Here is a 26,215-nt window from a genome sequence, read left to right as displayed (position 1 = left end):
ACCAACAGAAGCTCCTCTCTACCACGGAAAACATTAGTCCTGAAATGCCTCGTCGGTAGTCCCGCCTTAAATTCTGTGACATCACACTACATCACCGTGTCACACATTTGCATAATTTATGCCTCGCAGCTTGTTTGGCACGTAAGAATCGATTGGCTTTCAGACAGAGGGGGAATACAGTGTGCAGCACTGGACAATATGAGCAAAGTTATGTGTTTTTTAAACATTAAAGCATGTAAACCTATATTAGTAGTAACCCAAGATAAAATTATGAACTGGAAAATTAGCATAATATGTCTCCTTTAAATGAATCTAGCTGCATATGCAATGTTGAAAATTATGACATAACCATAAATAGAAGGAAGGACTTAAAAAGTATAGTATCTCTATTAAAAGGTACACTTTTAGCTGCACAGAATTAATATGAATGACAAGGGTTAGGGTTAGGTACTGGACAATTACCATTTTAAATGAAACTTTAAAAATCAGCTAATTAATGAGGGAAAAGAGAGCTGGCACAAGCCCAAACACTTGGCGGCTGATTAGGTATATGAAGGTATGTAGGCAAAGCAATCAAGGACGTAGAAGATTATGTTATTAAACAGCGGAAAAAAGTTAAGGAACTCATAATAATATACGGTTAGCTAAAAATAAACTCAGCACAGGGAGTCATGACACAGAGTAGCTGTTACAACTGCAGTAGAGATTCAGAAGCAATAAGTACAGTACTCCAGGATGAGATACACACATCTCCCTGAGGTCAGTCTGTTATCAGTGGTGTAGCAGCCACGGTGTAACCTTTCTATTTTTGAATACTGACCCTTTAATGATGAGCCTCTTCATCGTATTTGTAGTTTTTTAAGTGCCCTCCTTTCAATGATAGCTTTGCCACTGCACTCACAAAACTGCTATTTACTGCAGGGCTAGCCATTTAGAAAGAAGTTGTTATGTCACCTTTCAGCCTTTTACCACTGTACACACACAGGTTCATACTTAGTGAGACCCTAAAAAAGCCTCCAGTCCAGAGTGTTTGTTGTGTTGATGATGGGTGTTCAGTTGTGGATGGTGTAAACACGACTCTCACGGATTTTCAAGGTAAAAGTGCCCTGATGCACGCTGATAAACATTGCAGTGTTCGTTCAATGTCAGCAAGGTGAAATAAATATCTTTATGTGTCCCTCTTGACTACATCTGAAGTTTATTGAACGTATATTTGAAGTCATCAACTTCATTGATCCATCTGAGGATGAGAGGCTTCCGTTCTCCAATATCCAATGTTCCAACAGGGAGGAGGGAGGAATTAAGCTGTACTGAATTAAAGCAGGCTCAGACCAATCTCCCGGAAAATACAGCCATATAGGTCGTGTGTGTGAGCAGCTTGTTACGTCTCACATTTAAAGGGATAGTTCGGATTTTTTGACATGAAGTTGTATGACATCCTCACCATCAGTGTCGTGCATCAGCAGTGACTTTCCCCCCACTGCTTCCTGTGAGCCGAGGTCTGTCCCGCTGTTGTTGCTGAAGAAAGTAGTTACGGCTAGTTTGCGGGGTCACTAAGATAAAGCGTTTTGCTTCAAAAAACAATATCCGTTCAAAGGAGTAAAACATTTGCATCACAAAATCGTTTACGATAAAAAAGTCAGACCTCACGATCACCTGGCACTATTTCCCCTCCCTTCGTATCACTGCGCGCTTCCGCCTGTTGACACACGGCACCGCTCCGTCAGTTGTTTCACGACGTTTACATGCTCGGATGGTAAACGTAAATATGTCTGACTACGAAACGAGTGATGAAGACATTCCTTTTACCACAGAGCCAAAGGGATATCTTTATGAACCCGAATACACAGACACCGAGCTTCGTCACATGGAGTTAGAACGGGCAGAGAGAGGAGAGAGACGGAGAAGCGGTCCAAGCTGAAGTTGGACCTATACAGACAGTACATAGTTGCTGACAATAATAATAACAGTCATCATATAAAAAGGCACCATCTTTAGCTTGTGGATAGTTGTTCTTACCTGGGGTCGTGGCACAGCAGCGCTCTTCAAAACATGTTTCTTCCTCTTTCCTGGGCGTGTAGGAACATAATCGTCCTTGCTGAAGTGTGCACTACACACACAAAGCTTTTTCACCCTTGGCAGTCTCGCTTCAATGTTCAAGCCTATGGCAAGAAGCCAAAGTTGCCTAATAGCAATGTCCGTGACAGGAAAGCGGTGAAATATATACGGCGACTTGGTGTGATCTTTGTTGTTGCAACCCGGATAATCGCATATCCGCACCATTTTTATATATCCTCTTGTCTAATAATCTCGCTAGTACTCACGTTAGCTCTCACGTTAGCTCTCTCGCACATCCGAGCATGTAAACACCGTGAAACAGCTGACGGAGCGGTGCCGTGTGTCAACAGGCGGAAGCGCGCAGTGATATGAAGGGAGGGGAAATAGTGCCAGGTGATCGTGAGGTCTGACTTTTTTGTCATAAACGATTTTGTGATGCAAATGTTTTACTCTTTTGAACGGATATTGTTTTTTGAAGCAAAACGCTTTATCTTCGTGACCCCGCAAACTAGCCGTAACTACTTTCTTCAGCAACAACAGCGGGACAGACCTCGGCTCACAGGACGCAGTGGGGGAAAGTCACTGCTGATGCACGACACTGATGGTGAGGATGTCATAGAACTTCATGTCAAAAAATCCGAACTATCCCTTTAAGGTTTTTGTTAGGCGGCAACCTCTAGTGGTCATAAGAATTATGACGGGAGCAAAGGAGGACGTTAAGTGACAAAGGACTTTCACCCAGAAACCATAAAGTCAGCGTTAACTTATTTCAACTTACATATGTAATTAGACTCATCAAGCATACCTAACTTACGTCACATACTTAACCTAAAATAAATTACATATGTACAGTTACATGATTAATGTACTTATTACGAACCATGACCTTCTCTTAATCCTAACCAAGTAGTTTTGGTGCCTAAACATAACCAAACTGTTTTAAAACATTAATCGCATATACGTCGTGATTGGCAAACGACCTATGCTGTTGTTGAAGCATCCAAGGAGAAGAGTTCAGTAAAACAAAGCTTACCTTCGTGTTAATTTACCTTTTAAACCTCAGTAATAGAAATTTTTGGTCTACTTAGTTACCGGAAACAACACATTAACATGTTAACAAACAATTTCACACAGATGAAGCAGCAGAACTATAGATAAAATAATGTTTTCTGACATTTGTAACTAAGTGGTTCCTGGGTACCTTTACAGGGCTGGGTCTCAAAGACTTGATGTGGGCAGCTGCCCTGGTTCTCCATGACCTGAATGATGACAGCTCTCGAGCGAGCTTGGCGCCCCGTGGTCTCAAAGCTTCGCCCCTCCAGGCAGGTCAGCTGGCACGAGCTCCAAGAGGACCACACAGTCAAATGGCAGTCTCCTGAGGGCAAAAAGAGTCAGAAAAAAACATCAATGATAGACATGACTTAGTCAACAACACTGCCTAACACTTTCTTTTCAGACATTTGAGGGTGGTTTATATTCAGTTTGCCAACAGTATTTCAGGGATCATTTTATTGGCTCCCCTGCTAGCTCCTGGAACATTTAAAAGACATCCAAAACAACTTCAGCACACATCTGCGGCTGATAATGTACCGAACGCACAAACAAATTACTCAGACAGCCCAGTGGGTATTCAGAAGTAATAGACCAACCAGAGTTATAAATTATACAATACAAGCTATAACTCGGAGCCCAGCTGTAAAGGCGGCACCCAATTCTGGAACAGGTCTCCTCGGAGACGCAAAACTCAATTGGTTTGGGAACATTTTTTAAGTGGATAATGGCTGGTTGACGCTTTCATTCAGCCTACACATAACACACAGACACTCCTTGAAGGTCAAGCATTAATATCCTATGTAATCCTCGATAGGGTCAGCTTGTAGTGATAATATCACCTGCTGCCACAGCTCCTCAGCCAGAACAACCCTCAGATACTCTGCCCTGAACGCCCATTAGTGTCTGTCTGTGGATTGGCGCATCTCATTATCTTTCATCTTTATACAGATCCACTCAATCAGCTTTCCCCCCATGCTGCTATGGCTGTGGAAACACGCTGTGGCAAAAGCTGCAGCATACAGCAAACAGCAATACCAATACACACATAGTGTACATCACATAGATGTCGACAACCCCTCCTCTGGCCCCTACAGCGCGCCGGCCACCTTCACACCAACACAAACACGGACACAAATACACACACATCTGCTCCGGCCATCAAACACTTCTGATCCTGAGCCAAGGCTCACAGCAAAGGCGGGATGAGTGATGAATCAAGGCAAGGATCAGAGCCGAGCGAGAGACAGATGAGCAAAAGCAAGCGCTGCAAGATGGTGTCTCTTCATAGCAAAAGCTAACAAGAGCCTCGCTTGGCAAGAACCATGCCCAAGGAGATCAGAGTTGTCTTTTTATCAGATGATAATGATTGTGTTTTTCTTTTATAGATGACAAAAAATCTGGTATATTCTCTGCTACTTGTAGAGATGGCTTGCATGTTGACTGAGCGTGCCTTAAGCTTTATTATAGATTTCCAGCATGGAAAGCCTGACAGTGACAAGTGATTTGGGTCATAGCTGTCAGCTGGCCAGAAGCTCCCTTACTGACGGCAAACCGTCCGTTCACAATGTGGCCTAAAAATGGATATTCAAAAAGAGAGAGAGAGAAAAAAAACACCAGTAGGCACCATGGGATGTCTGGCAGGTTTCTTGTTGCTGTGGTGATTTTTATAATTATTAGTTTGACCATTTCACTGTGCACAGATACAATTAAATTCCATGGCGATACTTGATGTTAAGGGTCCCTAATTATCTCACTTAAATGATCAATTAAAAGCATCGCGTGACAGTTTAATTTCTATATTTTACTTAATTTCAAAATGTCTAAAAGGTTACATTGAAAAAGCACCACACATGAGCCGTCATCAATATCAACTCCCTGTCAGTGGTGCCTTACACATGGAGTTGTAGTTTGTATATGACTACGACAGGCGGAAGGAGAAGTAGTTCCTATGTCAACTATATCTTGGCGATTGTGTAGTTTCTTTCTGCTGTTGCTGTTGATGCTAAAGCACACATTTAACCAAAATTACTGAGTTTAAATATCAGTCTTCGGAGATGAAAATCTATCCTACGACAGAAACGTCCGGATCAATCTGCACACCACTACCATGCAATCACAATTTTGATATACTGGAAACGGCAGGAACATAAAGTCACACTAAATCATTTTTTAAATCATCAATTCAGTCTCTTCTATGCCAAGTTCTCTCCACTGTTAAGATACCGGCAGAGCCAAAATGCACCAAGTTTTCTTTTTTTACAGCCCCCGTACTGGCAGCACTCTCCAAGCACTGGTGCACTTTTATCATAGTCTGTCAGAAACAGCATGCATGTGATGTGATGTGTGCTGCAGACTGCCAACAGTGAATGAATAACACAGCTGAAATTGCGAGAGAAACAGATTTATCTGGACCTTCTCAGGCGCTGGGGCTGTACAGTATGGTTCGAACACATGAGCAAGCCATTAACTCAAGATTTGCATGTAATCTCCGTGCAATAAGCACCTCATATACTCAGTAATCATTCACGATGACAGGTGATCTTACATGATGCAGCTTAGTAACGTAACTTGTCTAAGATCGAAATGTAGTAATGCACCTGTGACAGACAAATCTTATGTAGGTCACTACACAATTAGGAAAACTACATTTGACAAACTGAGCTGAATGAAAGCCACAACACGTGATATCTAAGGATATTGTAGTGGTGTCAGAAATAACATAAAATGTTAAAGTATTGTGTGCTGAGCTCACTCAAAAGGTATATCATAGGAATCTTATATAGGGCAGTGAATTACTGTGGTGTTCTGAATTTTTTGAACGTTTCAGTAACTCTTAATGTTTTCCTCCCACATACTGCTTTTATCTTTTCATGCAGTTTTGCCGAATAATAAGCTGTAACACACCCCCTGTAGCTTTCATGACACAGAAATATAATGGGCCTGATCAATAAGCAATTTCTAGGTAGTTATATAAGCCACTTAAAAAAATACTTGGAGAAGGAGACGCATTTCCCTTTTTCTGTTATATTTCTCTCCGGGAACTCGAAACTCCTGGAGTTCCGGACTGCCACTTTACAGATCTCAAATAAAGTTATGTTAAGCTGTGATGAGGTTCATCCCATCAGTCGCTGGGACAACACATGCAGCTTTTACCACCAGCCTACACCGCTGTACCTGCACTTGGTGCTGTGTAATGACTAGTTGCCATCATCTTGTAAAATAACCATGTTAAATTAGTTTACCATCGTGACACAGAAGGATAAAGTAGGCTGAGCTACAATGAACTCAATAACATATATAATTTCTGATTGCAATACATGTCATCAAAGCTGTTTTAGTTACAACTAGTTTCTTTCTGCTGTTGCATTATTTCTCTACTTATGTGCTGACGCAAAAGCTCCCGCCATGCAGAATTCCTATAGCTGCTGATTACGTGGTGTTATGCGAGTGATTTCTCTCAGCAGTGTGATCGGTTAATTGTCGCAGTTATCACAGGAGGACTTTTTGCTCTTCCTATTTCAAGGATGCAACATCGTGTGGTGTAAAAAATCCATAGTGTTGCCAAGTATTCGATCGAAAACATGTCTCTCTCTTGTAGTTGCAGCATTTGTGCTCTTACACGAACTTTCTGTTGCACAAATGGACATTGTATTGTTTTTTCCTCGCTGTTACTGAATGTGCCCATCCAGATAATGTGGCGCTAAAAGGGTCATTAGTTAGTCTATGACTTTTATTGATTTTCCAATAATTATTTAGCAGCTGGAAATGTCAACGACTTGGAAGAGGACACAGTGTATTGACAGATTCCAGCAAATGAGTTTGCATTAAAAACATAATTATTGATTATAAAGTGGGTGTCCCAAGGCAAGTAATTATTGCTATTATGTATCCAAAAATGACCACAGTAATAAATAATTCATGCAATTATGTAGTTTTGCTCTCTTCGCGCATATCACAGTATTACAATATACTGTGTAGTTCATGCAATTACAACAATAATAACACACATTTGAATAACAAAGATGTGAGGCCAGTATATTTGAGAGCAGCTTTACCTGGGCAGGGCACGAAGCAGGGCTGCTCCATCTCCTGTTGGATCCGTCGCCTCAGTTTGTCTCCACAAAGCTCGTCCTCCTTCACTGGCTGAGGAGGAGACTCAGACCCGTCGCCCCAGTGGACGACGCATGACAGGTTCCGTCTCCGAAGCCCCTCGCCACACGCTGCCCCCTGCATGAACGCACACACACAAATGTGGCATTTGTGAGATTAACCAACCGATGTTTGGTCAATTTAACTTTGTTAAGAAGCATTTACTTAGCGTGGGTAGATATCATGAGCATAGTACGGAAAGAATGAGATGAAACCAGCTGAAACTAGTTGGCGAAAGAACCAGGTAAGGTATTTCCCTCACCCCAACCAAGTCAATTTTGTGCCTAAACCTAACCAGACCATAAGCATATCCTTATTGCAACATAACACTAAAAACTGACCACAAACATTGCCAACTATTACAGACTTCTGATTGTTCACAGAGTATTGACCAGCATTCACAGTGCAGGTCATACCTCCACAGTGCACGGAGACCAGTCACTCAGCAGCCACGTGTAGCAGGGCCTTACTGGACACGGCTTGGTCTGAGTGAGCTGGTTGGGACAAGGCCGACCCTCCTCATGAGCCTCCTGCAGGATTCTCCGGGCGCGCACTGACTGACCTGCAGAGGATTAAGACCGACTCACCGTTAATGAAGAACAATAAATCACAAGAGAGCCAAGTACATTTACAAGCTGCATTTATAGAGCTGCGTGCAAAATTGTGACATTTTCAGGGCCACTGTTAGTTTGCTAGTTTGCTTCTAAAGGATGAAAAATCTGCAAATAAAAAATCAATAACACTGTGGAATTGATACACTGCAAGCGAGTCGGGTTGACAGAAATAAATGCATCATTGCACAAACAAAAAGCACCATAAAATAACAGTTAATAAAAAACGAGTGGCTGAAATGAATGATGATCGTTTATTTGGAGGTGAAAAGAGGCTGCGCCGTCTCTCCAGCCTGTGACAGGGAGGAATAAGCACAACAGCACCATACATCTATGTCAGCGTGACACTCCTTGCTCACATTTAACAGTTTCCCACACAAGTGCTTTGTTCAGCTGAGTCATTAATAATGTGTGAAAGAAAAAGTTTGGTGAATGGCAACAGTAAAAAGGACGGGCCACAGAGCTGCTTTGCTATGTAGTAACAGCTCAATGTCTCAGTGAAGGCAGGGCTTCCATCAGCCATCCAGTCAAGACAGAAGCTGTGTGCGTTTGTGGTACGCCGGGGGAGATGCTGCGCTCTGTCGGCCCCAGGCAGACGCAGCAAAAGGACGTTCAGCTCTGCCATCTCAAAAATCAAACCCGAAACATTAACGCTCCCATGGCATCCCGACAAAACAAGATCCTTGCGTCGTCTGACACAGATACGACGCAAATCCCTCATCAAGGCTGACAATGTGTGAGAGGGAACTGAGAGAGTGGCAGAGACAGAGCGAAAGGCTTGAGTATAAATCCCCAGTTGGAAGCCTGCGTTAGCGTGAGCTTACTGGAACGAGGGGTTAACTGTGAGGAGACAGACAGCCGATGAGAATTTAAAATTAATGAACTCAAGAAGACACTGTTGAGTATCTAATTAACAGAATAAGAGGCTTTCTCTCTGGGAGATTGGCTTTGGAAGGCCCGAGAAACAACGTATGCATCCAGGTTAAATCATTAACTTTTACATATTGCATGAGGTTACAACATGGCTTTTTTTTAAAGTGGTGCCAAGCATGCCACAGGTTGGTGATTACTAATTGCATTTTTGAAATCAGGCAAAGGAAGGGTGTATATTTTATTTAGGAACACTGAATCATTTATGACATCCATAAAGGTCGGCTGTATAAAATTTAGCTTAAATGAACCCGCTGTTCTTTAAATATAACCTCATGAAGCAAAAGTTAATTGGGCTTCATATAGAATGATAATGAAGTAGGAGTATTAATATATACATCGCTGAATTAAAAACCTCACCGCGCTGTTTCTCTGTATAATAAGGCTTTGGATTACACATACTCGTAAATATTTTAATGCATTTAAATGTATTCATGCACAATTCAACCTCTTGGTGAATGCCTGAGTAGACGGAATAATGAGCCGCTGCACATGTGGTCGACTCCGTGTCTGTTTATCGGATTTGGTGTTCCCATTGGTTTAAAGTGAAGTTTGTTTGCGCACATGTTTACCTTGGCTGCCACAGGTGTGCGAGCACTCCGCCCACGGCGACCAATCAGAGAGCATACAGCTGACAGGGCAGTCGACCACGCAGCTCTCCGACAGCCTCCACTTGTTGATCAGACCGAACTGTAGAAAACAAGAGCAGAGCTGTGAGGAGGGAGAGTTAATTATATCCACTAACAAGAGCGTAAGAGCGTCTACATTTCCATATTTTTTTAAACAGGCGGCAGTTCATTTCGGGACAGTGGAGATGTTGCAATTAAACAATCTTACCGTTAACCTCGCCTTCACATGTTATTGAGCTAGTTCCCTGAATTTTTATGAATCACAGAGGCGACAACATCACCCCCTCTTCACCTCCAGTGTAATATGATTCTGAAAGGGGAGTGCAGGTTGTGGAACAAGACAGATATCCAGTCTGCAACCCCACCACTGAGGAGGCTGCTTCTGTTATTGAATTCACAGTAACTTGCAGCATCTTCAGGACCTCCATCTGTCTTTGCATGATTAAGCCACGGCAATAAAATGAAGTTGTGTTTGGCTTGGTGGCAAACTGCTTAGTGAAACATGAAGGTGTCTCCGGGACATTTTCACTTAAATAAATTGGGCAACTGGCCTTTCAATAATGTATAAGCCAGTGGGAACACAAGAGGAAATGGAGTACTGCTGCATAAATCAATACTTCACATTTAAAAAAAACTCTCCAAACAATTTTGGAAGGATTTCAGCGTTGCCTTTTTCTCTGTCATTTGACGCACTTCACTTCCCACTCGCTCATTCCCATCTGCAAAGTTAAGACGACATATAAGGTATAACATAAAATAAATTGATGTGTGTATTATTTGTGTAACCTTCGTTACCGCACAGAGTACATTTTCTTCTGGTTATTTTAGTTATTTAAACTGATTGTTTGCTTGTTAAGCTGAGCAGTAAATTATATCAATATTTCAGCAGGAATGATTCTACGACTATTTTGGACTTGCGGAATTGAGTTACATTTCATTGTTGTTTGAAGCACTTTAACTATTATTCTATTGGTTTATTTACATGTGTAAAGTTGCATCCTATGTCCCCTTCCCTTAGAGTAAATATTAGTTGCTACCTGCCATTATTTTAGGAGTGACAGCCACGAGTAAAACAGAGGGAGAAGTGTCGTGTAGCGTTGTGAACCCCAAGAGAGTTTCGTGTACACCGTCTTGCCGTGTCTGTGCTGATTAAAAGAATATTAAAGTAAAAAAAAATGTAAAAAAGCTAAGTTTTTCCTTTTTGGACTTGGTTTGTACACAGAGCTGTGTGGAAACGAGGCACCATGACACAATGATTACCTGCTGGCACTTCTGCAAATCCACAATCTTGCCATCACTGCGAATACAGTCCAAGAGACGCAACCTTGAACCCTGACCACAAATGGCATTTTCGCTCAACTGGCATGTACTCCAGTCTGCAACACAATAACACACACACACACACATACAAGCAACATATTTGTACTTTAGTCACACTATCAGATGTACACCCAGCAACACTGAGCTAAACTCATGATTTTTAATTTTCACAAAGTCTCATTGCTGTCAACCTTGCCCTGTCTTATTGCTTTATCTCCATCATCCTACCTGAGACTCTGTACTGGTAGGTGAAACAGGTGCTGTTGAGGACGCAGAGCTCTGACTGGATCAGGTCTGGACAGGCCGAGTTTGTCGAGGCCGGGTGTCGGAGTATGTGTCTGCTCCTGTTCCTTGCTGTTTCTTGGTCACACTGCTGCACAACAATAAGAACATCGACAAAAACACATCATTGTTGAGGGCAAAGGTTCAATTTTGGACACAATGTGTTACCTTCTGTCTAAAACATTATTAAATTCTCTTCTATAATGATATTATAACTTGAAGGTGCACAGCAATCTCTGTACAGGGGTTTTTAATGATTTATTTCTATGACAGAATCGTTTGTTCAGGCTTGATAAAATGATGAATTGATGAATAAAACGTGCTTTAAAAATACACTTGAGGATGTCATGTCCCTGACTCATGTTTTTTTACTTGTGTCAGAAAGACCTACAGTAATTCATGCTTCCTGTATTCATTCTCAAGGACAAACTACTGTAAAATTCTGAAGTTGTGTAACTGACTGCTATTATTAAGTAGATTATATAACTCCATTTAGTTTGTTAGTGGTGCAGTATGTGAACAAATTATGTAATCTTTGCATAAATTACAAGTTAAAAAAAAATAAATCACCAGCCACCTCTGCCCCATTGCTGTTGAGACAGGTGACTTTCTCTTTAACTCACTGCTAATTAAGTGACAAGTAGTACAGATGTGGTGACAGAATTGGCTGCAAATGAAAAAGTTGAAAAAAAAAGTCAGCTCCATATATACAGTGTGGCGGTTTATGTGTTATTTTTTTTTTATATCTTGTATTTTCACCCTTGTTGGATAAGGGTGAGGACATGGCATATTTTGGTGATGTTTCAAGGACGTAGAGCGTGTATACGTGCTACCTCGGGTGTTATAGAGGACTGTATTGTCTGACTGTTTGGGTCTTTTTGTTTTAGTATCTTTTTTAATGTCTGTGTGTGTGTTATATATGTTTTGTTGTACTTATTTCTTGTTGTTGCTGATGTTGTGTGTGGCTTTGCACTTCTACTAGGCAACTAATAAACGTTGATCACACTGGAGATCAAATTAAAAAAAAGTTACTGTGAAAAAAAACAGAAGTTGCTGTAAAGATCAAACAATACTGATTATACTTAAATGCAAGGGAGAGATATTGGAAGAGGAGGGTTTTTGAGTTAACAAAGAAGCTTGTGAACTCGTCAAAACTGTGAACGAGAACCATTTTAAAATAATTCTACCTTTTTATTCGAATGTGAAGTGAAATTTGATTTTTAGAAATAAAGGAAAACCCTGGCAATTTATAAATCACACCTTTCCTTTTCTCCCTTTATACCCATAATTTGAGCCTTTTCTGTTGAGAAAGGATTGACCAGAATTTACCTGCCACATAAAACTTGTATAGGAAGTCATGTATGCTTTAATTTCAATACTAAATCTAAAGGAGACCTCTCAAGGGCTTATTATGGCTCTTTGCAAGCTACAGCCTACCTCATCATCCCAACCCTTCGCCTTTAATAATATTTTAAAATGAGTCTCTGACCTGTAATTTCACTGCGGTAACCTAGAGTTTTCCTAGAAATGTTGTTTTTTCTCCAGTCTTGACTGCATCTTGCCTCTCTGTCAAGGTGGACTTGGAATAAGTACGAAAAATACTTGAACTAGCTCTCCAAAATTATCATCATCATTATTTTAAATAATCCATTACTCGTTCATGTTTTTTTCCCACCAATAGAAACCCATTTCTGCACTTGAAAATACATAAAAGGAGATAGTATCTCACAATTATGTACTGAGACTCCAGTTAACATCTTTGTCATGGCACAGTTGTTTCTGTGTGACAATGTGTTGAGCTCTTAGTGAAGGTAATGCAAATTTACTGATACAAATCGGTATAAACATCCTTTTATGTCCCGCCACCCGAGGCCTTGAAAAGAACTAGGACACTTGTTTGAATAGAACTCAACATTATTTGACACACATACGGTAACCGCTGCCGTCAGTGTGCTATAAATACTGTATTTTCAGACTGAATGTCTGAAACTGGGTAAAACCTGAATTTACCCTAGCACTGATATTTAGACAGTGCATCTGAAGTCAGATGAAGACGAATGTGATAATAATTGAGAGAGCAATTATGAGCACAAGAGCGCTACTTCACCCACATCTACCTAGGGACAGTGGTAACAGGATGAGAATTTGCAAATCCCTTAAGTCACACTACATGGGAACAGAAATCTGTGAACGGAGAAGCAAAGGATGTGTGAAAATGTGTGGAGAAACTGTCATCTCGTTCCCTGAGGGAAGAAGAAAGATTCTTTTGATAAAGGTCTTCACATTGAGCTGCAATTGTCCCTCTGCTCCCGATGCAGCAGGACCAGAACCTCAATCACTGTCACCTCCTAATGAGGGACCTCTGTGTGAGGCTCATGAATCAGCTGCAGTCAGTCTACCCTTAATGTTTTCACACCTGCTGTCATGCAATAGTAATCTCAAGGGAAGAGGAGATGCTTTGTATCACAGCACGTGTATGCTATATAAAGCTTCAGGTTCTGCAATCTGTGCCTTTGTTGACAGATCAGAAGCAGGTTGAGAAGATTTTTTTACACCACCGTAAGAACTGTGAAGTAACCAGATCAATAAAAACCTACTAGGGTCACAAAATTAATAAATTAATTAATTTATGAGGAAATTCAAATCCACGTTTGAAAAAAGCCGATCACATATGAACCAGTACATGGATACCCAACCTGAACCCAGACATGTTCGGACAAAAGTTTGGGAAGGATGTATGGGTTTGGATCACGTTCAATCACGTCACTTGACACAAAGTCAAAATAAATAAATAGTGTCAAAATAAATATAGAGTCAAAATAAATAGTGTCAAAATAAATAAATAGTGTCAAAACAAATATAGAGTCAAAATAAATAAATAGTGTCAAAATAAATAAATAGTGTCAAAATAAATAAAATAGTGTCTATCGTGTCTTCCAGACTTGATTGGGTGCGGGCAGAAACCTGCGTCTCGATCAGCACTCTAATGTAAACGTGTGTAATTCACATGTGAAATAGTAAATTTCTTATTTGGAAATGTTCATACATAAATGAAAAAAAGTTCACATCTGACATTATCATATTTATACATGTTAAAATGTTGGTTCACATGTACGAATAGCCAATCGCATGTTTGCACATGTGAAATTCACATGTGAAGAAGCAAACATCGTGGGATTTTGTGTGCCGTGTATGTAATTAAAAAACAATACATTTTTGTGTATACAGTAGACTGACAGAAAATAAAAGACCCCCCAAAACGTGAGAAATAATAATCGAAAAGCTCTTCACATACATCGGACAGATCAGTAGACCATCGGTCAGCTTGTTTGTCTTGTGCTACATCCTCTCCTAATCTCCTTCACTCGGAACAGAAAGGGACATTTACCTTTTTCCCCACAGGAAGCTACAGTGTGACATCTGACTTAAAATTGCTGAGTCTCATCCTCCTGACCATTTCACATTCATCCCAAGCTGTGCTGGAGGAAGCAGCTTATGGATAGACGTGTTCTTGAATATGAATAGAAAGTTTGGCAAAGCAGAAATGTGTTAAGTCTTTGCGGGAAAAAGCCCAGGTATACCCCACAGAAAATCCCTATGCTACACCAACCAGTATTAACTTTTAGCCCTACAGTTTGAGCATTAGTTACGTTATTGCCAAATTTTTTTCCAAACGGGTATTGACGTAGTGGTGTTGATGTTTGCTGAATGTGTTTCCCTGCCTTCCAGGTCGAGGAAGCCCTCTTTGTTCTCTCTTCCTTTCACTTCCGTTGCCTCATTTCAATAAACCTAAGAGAGAGTCTGCATGTGTGCAAGAACCCTTCACTGTTGGTTCAGCCTATCCTTTGAGCAAACACAATACTTTAATGCAGTGTTTGTGCTTCACCATAAAGACTGTTCTGGGTTTTATTCTTGATACTGTGTGATGTGTATCTTTTGCAGAGGTCTTGGAGCTAAATACAATCCCCCATGATTGCATTTTATTGACAAAGTTGGCTTTGACCTGGGTAAAAGAAGGCTATGGGGAAAGAGAATCATTGGCCATCATGTCACTGTGAATATATGTGGACAGTGTAGGGAACCATCACAGTGTTATTAACCAGGATACTTTCCTTTATTACTCTGCCACCCCTGGACCCCACAACACTGCTGATCTCATCACAATCCTGCACGCACTACACAACATCCTCATTCCAGCTGAGTACAGAAATGGCCCACAGCTATACGACTATCTCCAATTACAGTGGACTATTTGCGAAGAAAAATTTGGCTTTTGGGACGCCTGGAATTGAGATGTGTCTTGTCAAGATGTCTCATCAGCGTCTCGGAGCGTAACGTCCCAGACGTCAAGACAAGTAAAGGTGAGACATGCATGTCTGAGAGACAGAAAATGGAGATGAAGTATCAAGAATGACTCAGCGACTGGTGTTTTGGTATTTGGGGCCCGTCATCGACTTGATGAAGAGATCTGGCCGTGGGGTTTTGATAATCTACAGAACAGTGATATTATGTGGATTGTTTATGACAAAGACTGCAAATCAGTTGAAATGTATGGGAAAAAACTGATGTATAGATGTATTTCAATCTCGCAAAACGACTGTGCTTATGGTCCAGTACAACTTCCTTGCGCATTTTGAAGATGCTTCAAAAGTAGTTTTACTTTTCACTTTTATTTTTTCATTATTATTGACCCAAACATGAAAAACTCACATCTCAACTTTATCTGTAACATCTCACTCTGGCATGAGTTTCTCTGCTTCCTCGTGACCAAAAATCAATTGATGTAGCTCTAACATTTCAGTCCGCACAACAGTGAAATCCTGTTACAAGCTTTGCCTACTTCAGAGGTTAGTCATTTTCTTGTATGAAAAAAAAAACAAATTCGAACAAAAAAACATCATCTCCACACGTTCCCCCTATGCTACATGTGTTAAATGTTTCAGGGTTGCTTTAACTGTAGAAATATATCATCTATAACAGTTTTATATGGCTGTTACAGTTTAATTGGCTCTCAAGTTAACAGTTTTGAGCATCATTATATTGCCAAATGTACCAGACAGCTGCATTTTACTGATGATGAGAGTCCTGCCAAGAGCTCGCAGACTGAGAGATTGAATGAGACTAAACGTCCGAGGAGAAAACTCAGACTAATTAAGTTATCGCTATATCTCTTTTTCCCACCCTGTTTCGTCTCTGACTGCAATGTTCCAGTCTGTTGAACTGTTATCTTTGACAGGAAACCTATAACGTGGCTACATGGCTGTGTGACCAGTAGCCTGTGGCTAAACATTGAGAGAACATATGCTGCATGGTTTAAGCCCGAGGGCTAACCTTAATTAGAAAATGGAGGCGCATTTATGGGGACTTTAATTTGTAGGAGGAGTGCTGAATGTTACAGAACAGCTGGGTGGATGAGAGCTCTTTAAATTATGAGATTTTATTGCTAATTATTACTTTAACTTCCCCAATGTGTAATTAGAACATGGAAATGTTGTTTGTAACCTCTATATTAACATAAAATCTAACGAAACATTACACACTTGTGGATACTCACACTCAAAACTCAACACTTTGTGTCAATGGAAACAAAATATTTTCATATTACTGCAGCTGTTGACCATTTCTGTAAATGGACAAAAATGTAAGTAAAGCACAGCCAAATAATTAAAAGTGTAGTTAAGGCAGTATTCTACATACACATACACTTGTACTATATATATGAACGACCACTAAAATTTTCTATCAAATCATTTATGAAAAGAACTGAAAAGCTTCTTTCATGTCCATGTTAACTCTCTCCCTTCCACACTAGCTTGACTTGAAATGTTCCCCTGCATGCTGATGATTATGAACATGCTTTTAATGACAACAATGAATAATCTCACTTACCACACCGCCTGTCAATTAACCAATAAAACTCAGTAATTGCTTCTTACCAGGGGGCAGTTGCTCCACAGTCCCCAGGGTGCTGTTACACAGTCGTCGGGGCAGGCCAGAAAGCAGACCTGGGCTCTGGGTGGCATCTCATCCTGATCGCACAGACTGTCCTCCACGCTGCTGGACTCCCCACTCGTTGTTCCCTTCTTCACACACCTAGCAGAGCAGCAGATGCAGCTGTATAAATAGTCTCTGGGGTACTTCTAAGTTTCTGACTTAAAATAGATGACACTTTTTTTTCACATGTGAGATTTGGCTGCTTGTTTATTTGCACGGGGACTATGTCCCATGTGTCTGGGCTCTCCAAACATTAAGCTGTATAAAACTGAAGCATGGGTTCAAAAAGGGTATTTTCTGTTTTTACCGCATAAATGACAGCATCGGTTGTTTGTTTAGTTTGACTTTGACCCATGTTTTTGATTGATTTCTTGTGAAAAGTCTACTTTGGTTTCTCTCTCTCCTAACGTGAAGGCCATTTTCTAAAACCTTCTAGTTTTAGCGAAAGAACTTGTGCTTTTGAAAAGGTTGATGAGAAGTAATGGTAGATTAATTTGCAAATGCGTATTAGTCCTTCGCCTCTCAGTTCATTTCCGATTTCCAAGGGGCTTGGATTTAATTTCATTTATATACATAGAGCAGTGTGAATTGTGGCCTGCTACTTTGTTTTGCAATGCCATCGTTATACTGTATACAACTCACTCAAAACTTCAACTACGAGCAAACTAGCCTCTGACCATGTTACCAGGCACATTACACGACACCACTTAACGCAGTCAATCATTTAACCAAAACACCTGCCGTACAGTTGTGCCCAACTCTTACAAAAGTCAGAACAGATTTGTTGCTCGAAGATTTGTCTGGTGCGAGGAGCGGTGAAAACATCAGAAATCAGAAACCGGTCATTGATTTCTTGATCGTGTAGTACAAGAGTTCTATAGCAAACAGCGCCTCGGCAATCTCTCACTATTGAGTTTAGTGTTAAAACCTGGAAACTGGCAGGTTTGCTGCATGAAAATGTCTGAAATGGAGACAGTAATGTGAATTTTTTTAACTCATTGAAAGAGGCCCTCTGGGTGGTTAACTGGGACCAGTTTTAGATCTGTGGTTGTGACTCAACAGACAAGTTGCAGTTGCTTTTGACACAACGACCCAGTTGCCCAATTTGGCTTTGTGGTGCGTGCAAAAGTCAGCACTCCACTCCTTTCCTCTGTGGCTATTTTAAGTACCCATACAAAGGCACTGCAAAAAAAAAAAGAAAAAAGAAAAAAGAAAAATCAAACAACACTCATTAGGAAGCAGTAGTTTGTTTTGACCGTTTGTTTTCCCCTGGCATTGCAAGTGTCAGGACCAGTGTGAGTGCCAGCTACAGGACTGCTGCCAGTCTGCTCCTTGCGGTGAGTGTTGCAGTGCCAGGCTCGCTGTCTGCCAAGTCTAACCCGCTCACTGACCTGATCTTGCGGCTTTGGACTCCCTCACCGCAGGCTGGCAGATCGTCTACAGTGTTGATGGTACAAATGGACCAGGGCTCGATCCTCCACTCGTATTGGCTGCATTCCCGGTGGCACCGCACAGCCTCGTACACCTGTACGCATGCATGTGCAAATGCACGCATGAACAGACACACACGCATACACACAAGGAAAGGGAGACATATGAGGGATTACAGAGAGAAAACAGCTGAGTGTGCTGCCTGAAAAGATAAACAAATCAGCACACGCACACACACACAAAGTGAATACCCACACAAGCATGCTACATGTGTAGAGCTGGTGACTGTCAGGGACACTCAGTGTGGAGAAGGAGCCATGTGGTGTGTTTCAATAGAGGCTTTTCTTTTTTATTGTACATTTTTGTATATCATGTTGTATATGTTTGTATCTTGACCAGGTTTCTTTTGTAAAATGAGTAAATCTCATATGGGACTTGCTGGTAAAATAAAGGTAAAAATAACACTAATGAAGCGTCTTGAGGTTAAAAACCAGTAATCCTTGTCAGTTCTCCCTTGGTAAACCTCACAAAAAATGACTCATTTTTGCCTTCAGGTGTTATTTGTTGCCTTCATTTTGGAGCTATACGTCTGAACGTTCTGTTTTACTATCAGGCTCATGCTGAAGAGCACAACATGTGCTCGTATTCTCTTGTTTTGGCGTTTATTTCCTAACATCAAGCACTTGTGCAGTTATGGATGTGCATATTGCTTCCCTGGGATGTTTTGAAGTCTGCCTGCTCCCAATTAAGGGAAGAATTATTTAGTGTTGCCACAAATGATGCAGTTTAATGTCAGTGTGAACTAGCAAATATCTCTGCATTCAGAGCATGACAGGCTAAAAAACATAATTGAAAGGAATAGATTGTGAGTAATGGAAATTAAAACAGAGCGTTAACGGCCTTATTTAAAGAAAGTGCATCTCCCCCCACAGAGGAGCTCTGAACCGACTGATGGGCACTTAACATGCTACCACTGCGGAAAAGAAGAAAGTATTATTCTTCACATTGAAATCAAACGGATGCATGATATGGAGGGAACAGCATGGGGTGTGTAAAACGAAAATGACCATGGCAATAGGCACTTCAGCCGAGGGTGTAATTGGCTGGATGTTGAGCCTGTCCACTTCTCCTCACTCAACCATTAGCACTGGCACGTGTGTATAACCAAGGGAACAGGCAGCGCAATGCTCCTGTAAACACATGTTTATTCTCAATCTATGTAACAGTCTGCAGTAGTAAAAGGTATACTCTGGAGGACAATTTGTGGGAAAAGCTATGACAAGCTGTAATGGGTGTCTGTGTGTGAAAGTGTGTGTGTGTCTGTGCAGTCTAGAGAGAGAGAGAGAGAGAATGAGTGTGGAGTATTCCCTCCCCTACGGGCCACACAGATGCCTATTACACACCCTCATCATCTCCCATCTGTCCCTGCAGATGCCCCTGCTGGGTAAACTGGCAAGTGCTCTGCTCCCACTTTCTCCACTGCTACTGTAGAAACACAATTCCAACTAAACAACTCATTTTCATCACCGGAAAAACAACTTTCTTGTCAATTTCCTCAATACATGTACCCTTTTTATTCTATTTTCTTAACCACGTAAATCGCATAACCCTACGCTTACCAAATTGGTTATAGTGCCACAACACATAGGTAATGGATAGATATTTAATCATTTGTTGGCAGGTTAAAGCTGGCCAGTGAAATATGGGATTTTCTCCCAAGTGGAGAAAATGGAGCTCTCACCGCACAGGGAAGAGGAATTGGCGATAATCAGCTCGTACAGACCGGATTCTCTCATTAGCTTTATGTTACATGGGCAATCTCTATCTTCTGCTCTTTTTGTTCTCGTTTAGACGCTTCTGAAAAGTCAAACATATATTTGTTTTCTAGAAAAGGAATACAATAATATCATGAGGCTCAATTTCTTTCTCTCAAACGTTTTACCGACAATATAATGAAGTCCTAACGTTCCGTAAAAAAAAGTCAATCTCAGTCCCTCCGGTTAAAAAAAACGCAGATGGACTATCATCCAAATGCACTTTGACATAAATAATTTCCATCAACGTAGCACTCTCTCCAATCTATTGTTCTTTCTCTCGACCAGAAGGGTCACAGGAGTATATGTGACTTGGACAGATCTGGCATGCATTTTGTCTTCATTAGCTAAAGCAGAGTATATGTACAGAATGAACGGCACTGACCTGAGCCTGCGTGGATGTCCGTATTAGCAGTGCATGACAAGCCAGAAGTTGGGCAGGGGAGAGAAGAACAATGATATGATCATTAGTTTAGAGATTGCCTGCAGTGACAGAAATGCATAGTTCTGCTTAAATTTGATTTAAAAAATACTGCATTCTGCTCTGTGTTTCATTAATGAGCAAAGGATGATTAAGTACTTCATCATCTAGTGACTCTTGCAGTCCCGGATATTTTGCCAAACTGAATGATTCATAGTGTTGAGAGAATTTTAAAGCGCTGCAGTTGGTTGCAACAGCTGTGCAATGGCCAGACCTGCAGCTGAAGGCAACTCTGAGAAATTAATTTGTCTGGAGATGGTGAGAGGGAAGTCGGCGTCAACGAGCATATGTTCAGAGGGGCTGTGTGCTCTGTATCTACACAGGGTTCCTAACAGTAACTATTGTGTTTTTGAAAGAAACCGGTAAGGCTGTCAATTATTTTGCACAGTGAACGTGACATTTAAATAAAATTCTGTGAAGACAGAACAGACAGAAGTTTTCCAACACATTCTTACTCCCACCTTGTCAAATACAGCAGCTTGATCAAGGGCCTTAAGCTTCAAACCATGACTCAGGCATCAGTTTTGTTTCACGTGAAGGGTTCAGCGATCAAGTTAGCAATAATGCGTAATATACAAGATCCAGTTAGTTTTCAAAATAAAGCTTGCTGACAAAGAGTTCACATATTATGACTTACTATGACTTTTTGACTGTTATCAACATTGTCAAATAGTCAAGGTTTGGTCATGTTTAGGCACAAAAAATACTTTTTACTACTGTTAGGTAATAGAAAAAGATCTTTTTTTCAGTTAAAATAACTACATTCAGTCTTGTAACCTTGTAACAGTCAGAAACAGGACGCAAAACCCTGTTCTTGGGTGGGAAAGTCCAGTGGATGACCCATCCAGCCACCCCAACTGCCCCTGACTTTGACCTTTCTTGCTCTCTTTTATACTACTGCACTAGAAGGCGCTTCAAGAAGTGAAACTAGAGGGCTTACTACAGCATCATATTTAGAAGTGTAGGGCCACTGACCACGCTGGGAGTGAGAACAGGCTGCATGTTCTATAAACACAGATACCTTTTAACTGGACATTCACTAGACTCTTAGTATGCTTGTTTGAGCCAAAGAATATATGCTGCATGTCGTCACAAATAGCAAGAGCATCGATCAGTGTAGACTCAGACTCAGACTCAGACTCAGTGTAAATGCTAGCTGCAAATCCCCCTGGATATCAAAATAGCCACTATTTCGAACATCATTCTTTCATTCATGATTTTGCTTTGCGTATCTGAACGGATCCGCTTAAAACCATCTTCATTTCCAGTGAAGAGGCTATACCGAATTATGACTAAATTTAAAGTCCCAGTCTTATAGAAAATAAATGCGCATAAGACGGAAAGTAAATTGCATTCTTATGAAATTCTCTCAATGGCTGTATGAGATAATGGTTATCACTCCCATCCAAAAAACATACACATCTACAAAGACTTGATGAGAATCCCATGCAGAAAGACAAACATAGTCTAATTGCCTGCACAATGATGCATACATACAAAGAAAACACACACACACCCATACACAAATAAACACACATATACAGAAGGAGGCCCTCCTGCAGGGATTTTATTTTATTGTAAACAGAGGGAAAATTGGATAGAAAGCATTAAAGAGGAGGACTCTCTTCTATACATCTCTCTAACTGTCATTGTGTGACTAAAACTTCAAATAAACGGCCCTATTACTGTCAGCAGGCCCAGGGACGAGTTAGAAAGCAATGGCTCCTCTGAGAAACACAGTGGGATCTATTCCCGTGTGATGATGACCCCTTAAATATACCCGTGAGATGATACGTTGAGAGTGTGCCTACATTTACAGCAGCCATTAGGATGACTGTCAGTGAGAGTAACATATATTTGTGATTTTTCAGAAAAGACACATGGTACTGATGCAAAAACAACCTTTGTTTGTTGCTGAGAACTGAAATCTAAGTGAGAGTAAATGATGAGAGACAGGATGAAATGCAGCCACACGGCCAGAAACAATTTGCATTAAAATGTGTGTTGGCTGTTCAAATAACCAACACTCTGTACCAACAAACCGACAGATGCAAAACTATTAATTTGGAAACCTGAATCACAACAACGAGTATGTCATCTGACAAAGTAAAGATCCCCTTACACTTCCTGACGATTTAAAACGGTGGGATGACTCAGATGATCTCTTGAAAGCAGCAAGACTGCCAGTGGAACTTGATGCATGTAGCTTACTGTATTTGAAATAAAGCTGTGAGCTTGCTGGCACACACAATAACTCAATATTACAGAACTCCTATAGGGCAAGTACAAAAAAAAAAAATAATCTGGAAAAGCATTTTTGATCTAATATTATTTCTCTCCTGTGTTCATGACTTAAGAACAGGTGGGAAAAAAAGGTTACGCCAGGTTAATCATCACAAGTTCCTCGGTGTTTTTTGATTTGTGAAACTTGGAAAAAAACTAGAAAAATAACACCATCTGCGTATAGGTTGGGTCCCTGTAAACCTTGCTTTCACTATGCTATCTGGTCTGCCACCGGGCTGGATTTGCTAGCTAAAAACGATAAAAAACTATCCCCAGGTAACGGTGGGACAACTGGTATAACTTTAGAAACTCTACACTACAAAAGAAAAAGAACCCCTGCTGATGGAGAAGGCAAAGAAGGTGAAAACAAGACCGAGGTAAAAACAAGAGTGAACGGAAGGGCATTCATTCCATGGAGAGCGCTGGTGTTACAAAACCTGCATTTTTTCTACCTACTTATTAATACAACCAGTTGTTTTACTCTGCCTTTTCATAGCACTGAGATTGGGATAGGAAGTCAAATTGGAAATTAAATTGGAAGTCTTGTGAATGTTTTTTGCTTTGAACAGTAACCAGGTTGTTAGCGGTAGCCACGTTGCTAACGCTGTCTTTTCAGTGCCAGGGAAACAGCAGGAGGGGGGAATTTGAAAAAGTTGTCCATTTCTGCTTTTAAAAAAAAAGAAATCACCAGACTTTTTTCTCTCACTTGCCTCTCAAGGCTTCCTTACAATACTGTACTGCATAACAAAGCATATCCGCTGTGAACCTGCAATGATCAATCGGCTGTAATTTCTCCATTTTCAGTCAGTATCACACGAATACCCACATATAGCCTCAAGTGACATGAACATAACTGCTCTAAAATTGATTTCAGTTTTGAGTTGGATTACATATCATAGTCTCTCCCTCCAACTGTCTTCCAATTATGACTCTTAACTACCAAGGACGTCAAAGAACTTGAGGCCTTACAAGATTTATGCCCAACATCCTCCTTGGATCAACAGCTGTGTTGGCTCTGCCGCAAGGCAATGACGTGACTATCCATAATTACACAAATTATTTGACCATCAAGCTCTATTTCCTGCCCTGAAATAATCTGCTTTTCTCATTCACTTTGTAATCTATTACGGGGACACAGCTCAACTAGGCAGGAATGCATTAGCAGAGACATTTCACAAGCACTTAACCCTGCACCAGCTTTTAATAATCGCTATCAAAGATCGTTTTCACACGGTTACACAGACATTTGGGAATGAGTTCCCCTATTGTATCAGAGTTATTACCACTATTTTCCAAATTTTATAAGAGCAATATACTCAAACATTTAAACCCTGCTAAGATCACAACACCACCTGGAGGCCCAATCTGTGCCGTTTTGCCTGAAGTTTATTCCTCTTAAATGTTAATTCTACTGCTCGTCTCTTTGTGTAGTCTTATCATGATGATTTTTCTATTTGCTTTATTATCATTGGCATAACAACAAAAAGCCATTTGGTCCAAGGCTGAGAGGCGAAGAGAAAATTAATTGGTAGAAGCAATTATGCGAATGCATTGTCAAATAATTTTACTTAATTGTTAAATTCAAGGAAACAAATAAAAACTTCTTTCATCGAGTTAATGCCGATTAAAAACGAGAGCTTGGTGGTTATTTTTATGTTTTATTGGATTATAAATGGGCCACAACTGAGTCTCTACAAAAGTCATCCCAGGTATCAAATGATGAGCCTGTATTCAATATTCACTCAGTTACTTAACACAATTTGTTTTTCTAATTACAGAGGAGAAGTGATGATTAACCTTTGTATTTGAAGTAAATGCTAAGGGCCACCTGAGTGGCTAGAGGCTTAAAGCAAAGACAGAGAGGCTCCAAAGGTAGCCTATCTGGCCACCAGGCTGCCTTAACATTATGCATCGTTTGTAATGCAAGGAGACACCTTGCTTTTTGGGCTGGGACTAAAGCAGGAGCATTACACATGCAAGAGCACTGCTCTACTTTAATTACACCTCATTGGCCTTAGGAAGCTGCATCAGAAGCTAGCTCCAAAAGTATTTCGTTCTAATGTGGGAGAGAAATTAGTTTTAGCACCCGGGTGAACTCCAGTAAAAACAAGAAATCTATTTGTTCTTTTTAATCTTTTTATTGATATCCGGGATTCAGACATTTTATAGACTTGCTCTGGGCTGTTGTTGGCTATTGACAGAGGGACAGCACCCAGATGGATGACAGAAACAAAGAAGATTGGATAGTTATGACATTTGTTGAATATATTAATGGTCCCCAGAGGCAGCCCGGTCACTGGGATAAAATGTTGCCAATTCGTGTTTCTGCAAACCACTGATGAGTTCATAGGCCTACGTATGATATTGACATATGATGTTCACATTGTATGTTTATGACCTGACTGTCATATTGGGAGGATATGGTAGAAGAGTTACAGGTGAGAAGGCTGCCAAGCCAGTGGCCACAGTTTGAGGCTGCGTCTCAAGAGTCTGAAAAGACACTTTTAAATTTCCTGCCGTGTTTGTAGCAACCAAATTACTGTAGGTATTTTAAGCCAAGACATATAACGGAAAATTAAATCTAAAGAAATTTAAAGTTACAACATAAATACACGTTAAGTCTCAAAGTATCTGTGGCTTGCAGAAAGGTACACTGCCAGCATTTATTTTGGCAATTGGGTTGCAAGAGGATTAATCACAGTTACTTTGGGAACTCCTTCGTTTTCGGTGAGAACAGCCAACTTCGCTTAGGCTTCATCCTGTTATTAAGATTTTTTTTTTTTGCCAAGCCAGTATAAGAGGAATGAATCCAGTGTGACTTTACTTTAAAATGTTGATGAATTATAGTCCACAGTTGTGAAGACAACAGAGGACAAGGCCAATTAAAAGCATCAGGCAGTAAGACATAAAACAGTCGAACATATAACACAAGTGAGAGTGACCAAGTGGTTCAACAAAGTCTTGCTTGTTTACTGTAAATATAACTATGACATATAATCTTGTATACTAATGTATTTTTGCTATAGCTATTTTTTCTTGTTATATGATGTTTTATGAGAATGTTGTATCTTCCCTCAATGATATAGCCTCTTGTGTGTCCGTTTATATATTAGTGTATTGTAACTTACTAACTGTCAGAGGCGGCTTTTTAAGTGCCATCTCACAATTGGGCTTCATATT

The 26,215-nt window shown here is 40.5% G+C and overlaps 1 protein-coding gene across 1 annotated transcript in view; it reads right to left on the bottom strand.

Moving 5' to 3' along the window:
* thsd7ba (thrombospondin, type I, domain containing 7Ba) overlaps window positions 1-26,215 on the bottom strand; it is a 163,452-nt gene that overhangs the window by 6,646 nt on the left and 130,591 nt on the right. The window contains exons 16-23 of the mRNA XM_073473020.1: window positions 18,418-18,551; window positions 16,969-17,125; window positions 10,979-11,123; window positions 10,691-10,806; window positions 9,374-9,491; window positions 7,677-7,822; window positions 7,167-7,338; window positions 3,260-3,433 (exon numbers count right to left, since the gene is read on the bottom strand). Of these exons, the coding sequence (XP_073329121.1) occupies window positions 3,260-3,433; window positions 7,167-7,338; window positions 7,677-7,822; window positions 9,374-9,491; window positions 10,691-10,806; window positions 10,979-11,123; window positions 16,969-17,125; window positions 18,418-18,551 (1,162 nt within the window). The remainder of the gene's footprint in view (window positions 1-3,259; window positions 3,434-7,166; window positions 7,339-7,676; window positions 7,823-9,373; window positions 9,492-10,690; window positions 10,807-10,978; window positions 11,124-16,968; window positions 17,126-18,417; window positions 18,552-26,215) is intronic.

This window comes from Pagrus major, chromosome 9 (assembly GCF_040436345.1).
Source record: "Pagrus major chromosome 9, Pma_NU_1.0".
Taxonomy (NCBI): domain Eukaryota; kingdom Metazoa; phylum Chordata; class Actinopteri; order Spariformes; family Sparidae; genus Pagrus; species Pagrus major.
The sequence above is the reverse complement of the archived record's forward strand: the minus strand, read 5'-3'. Positions and strand labels throughout refer to the sequence as shown.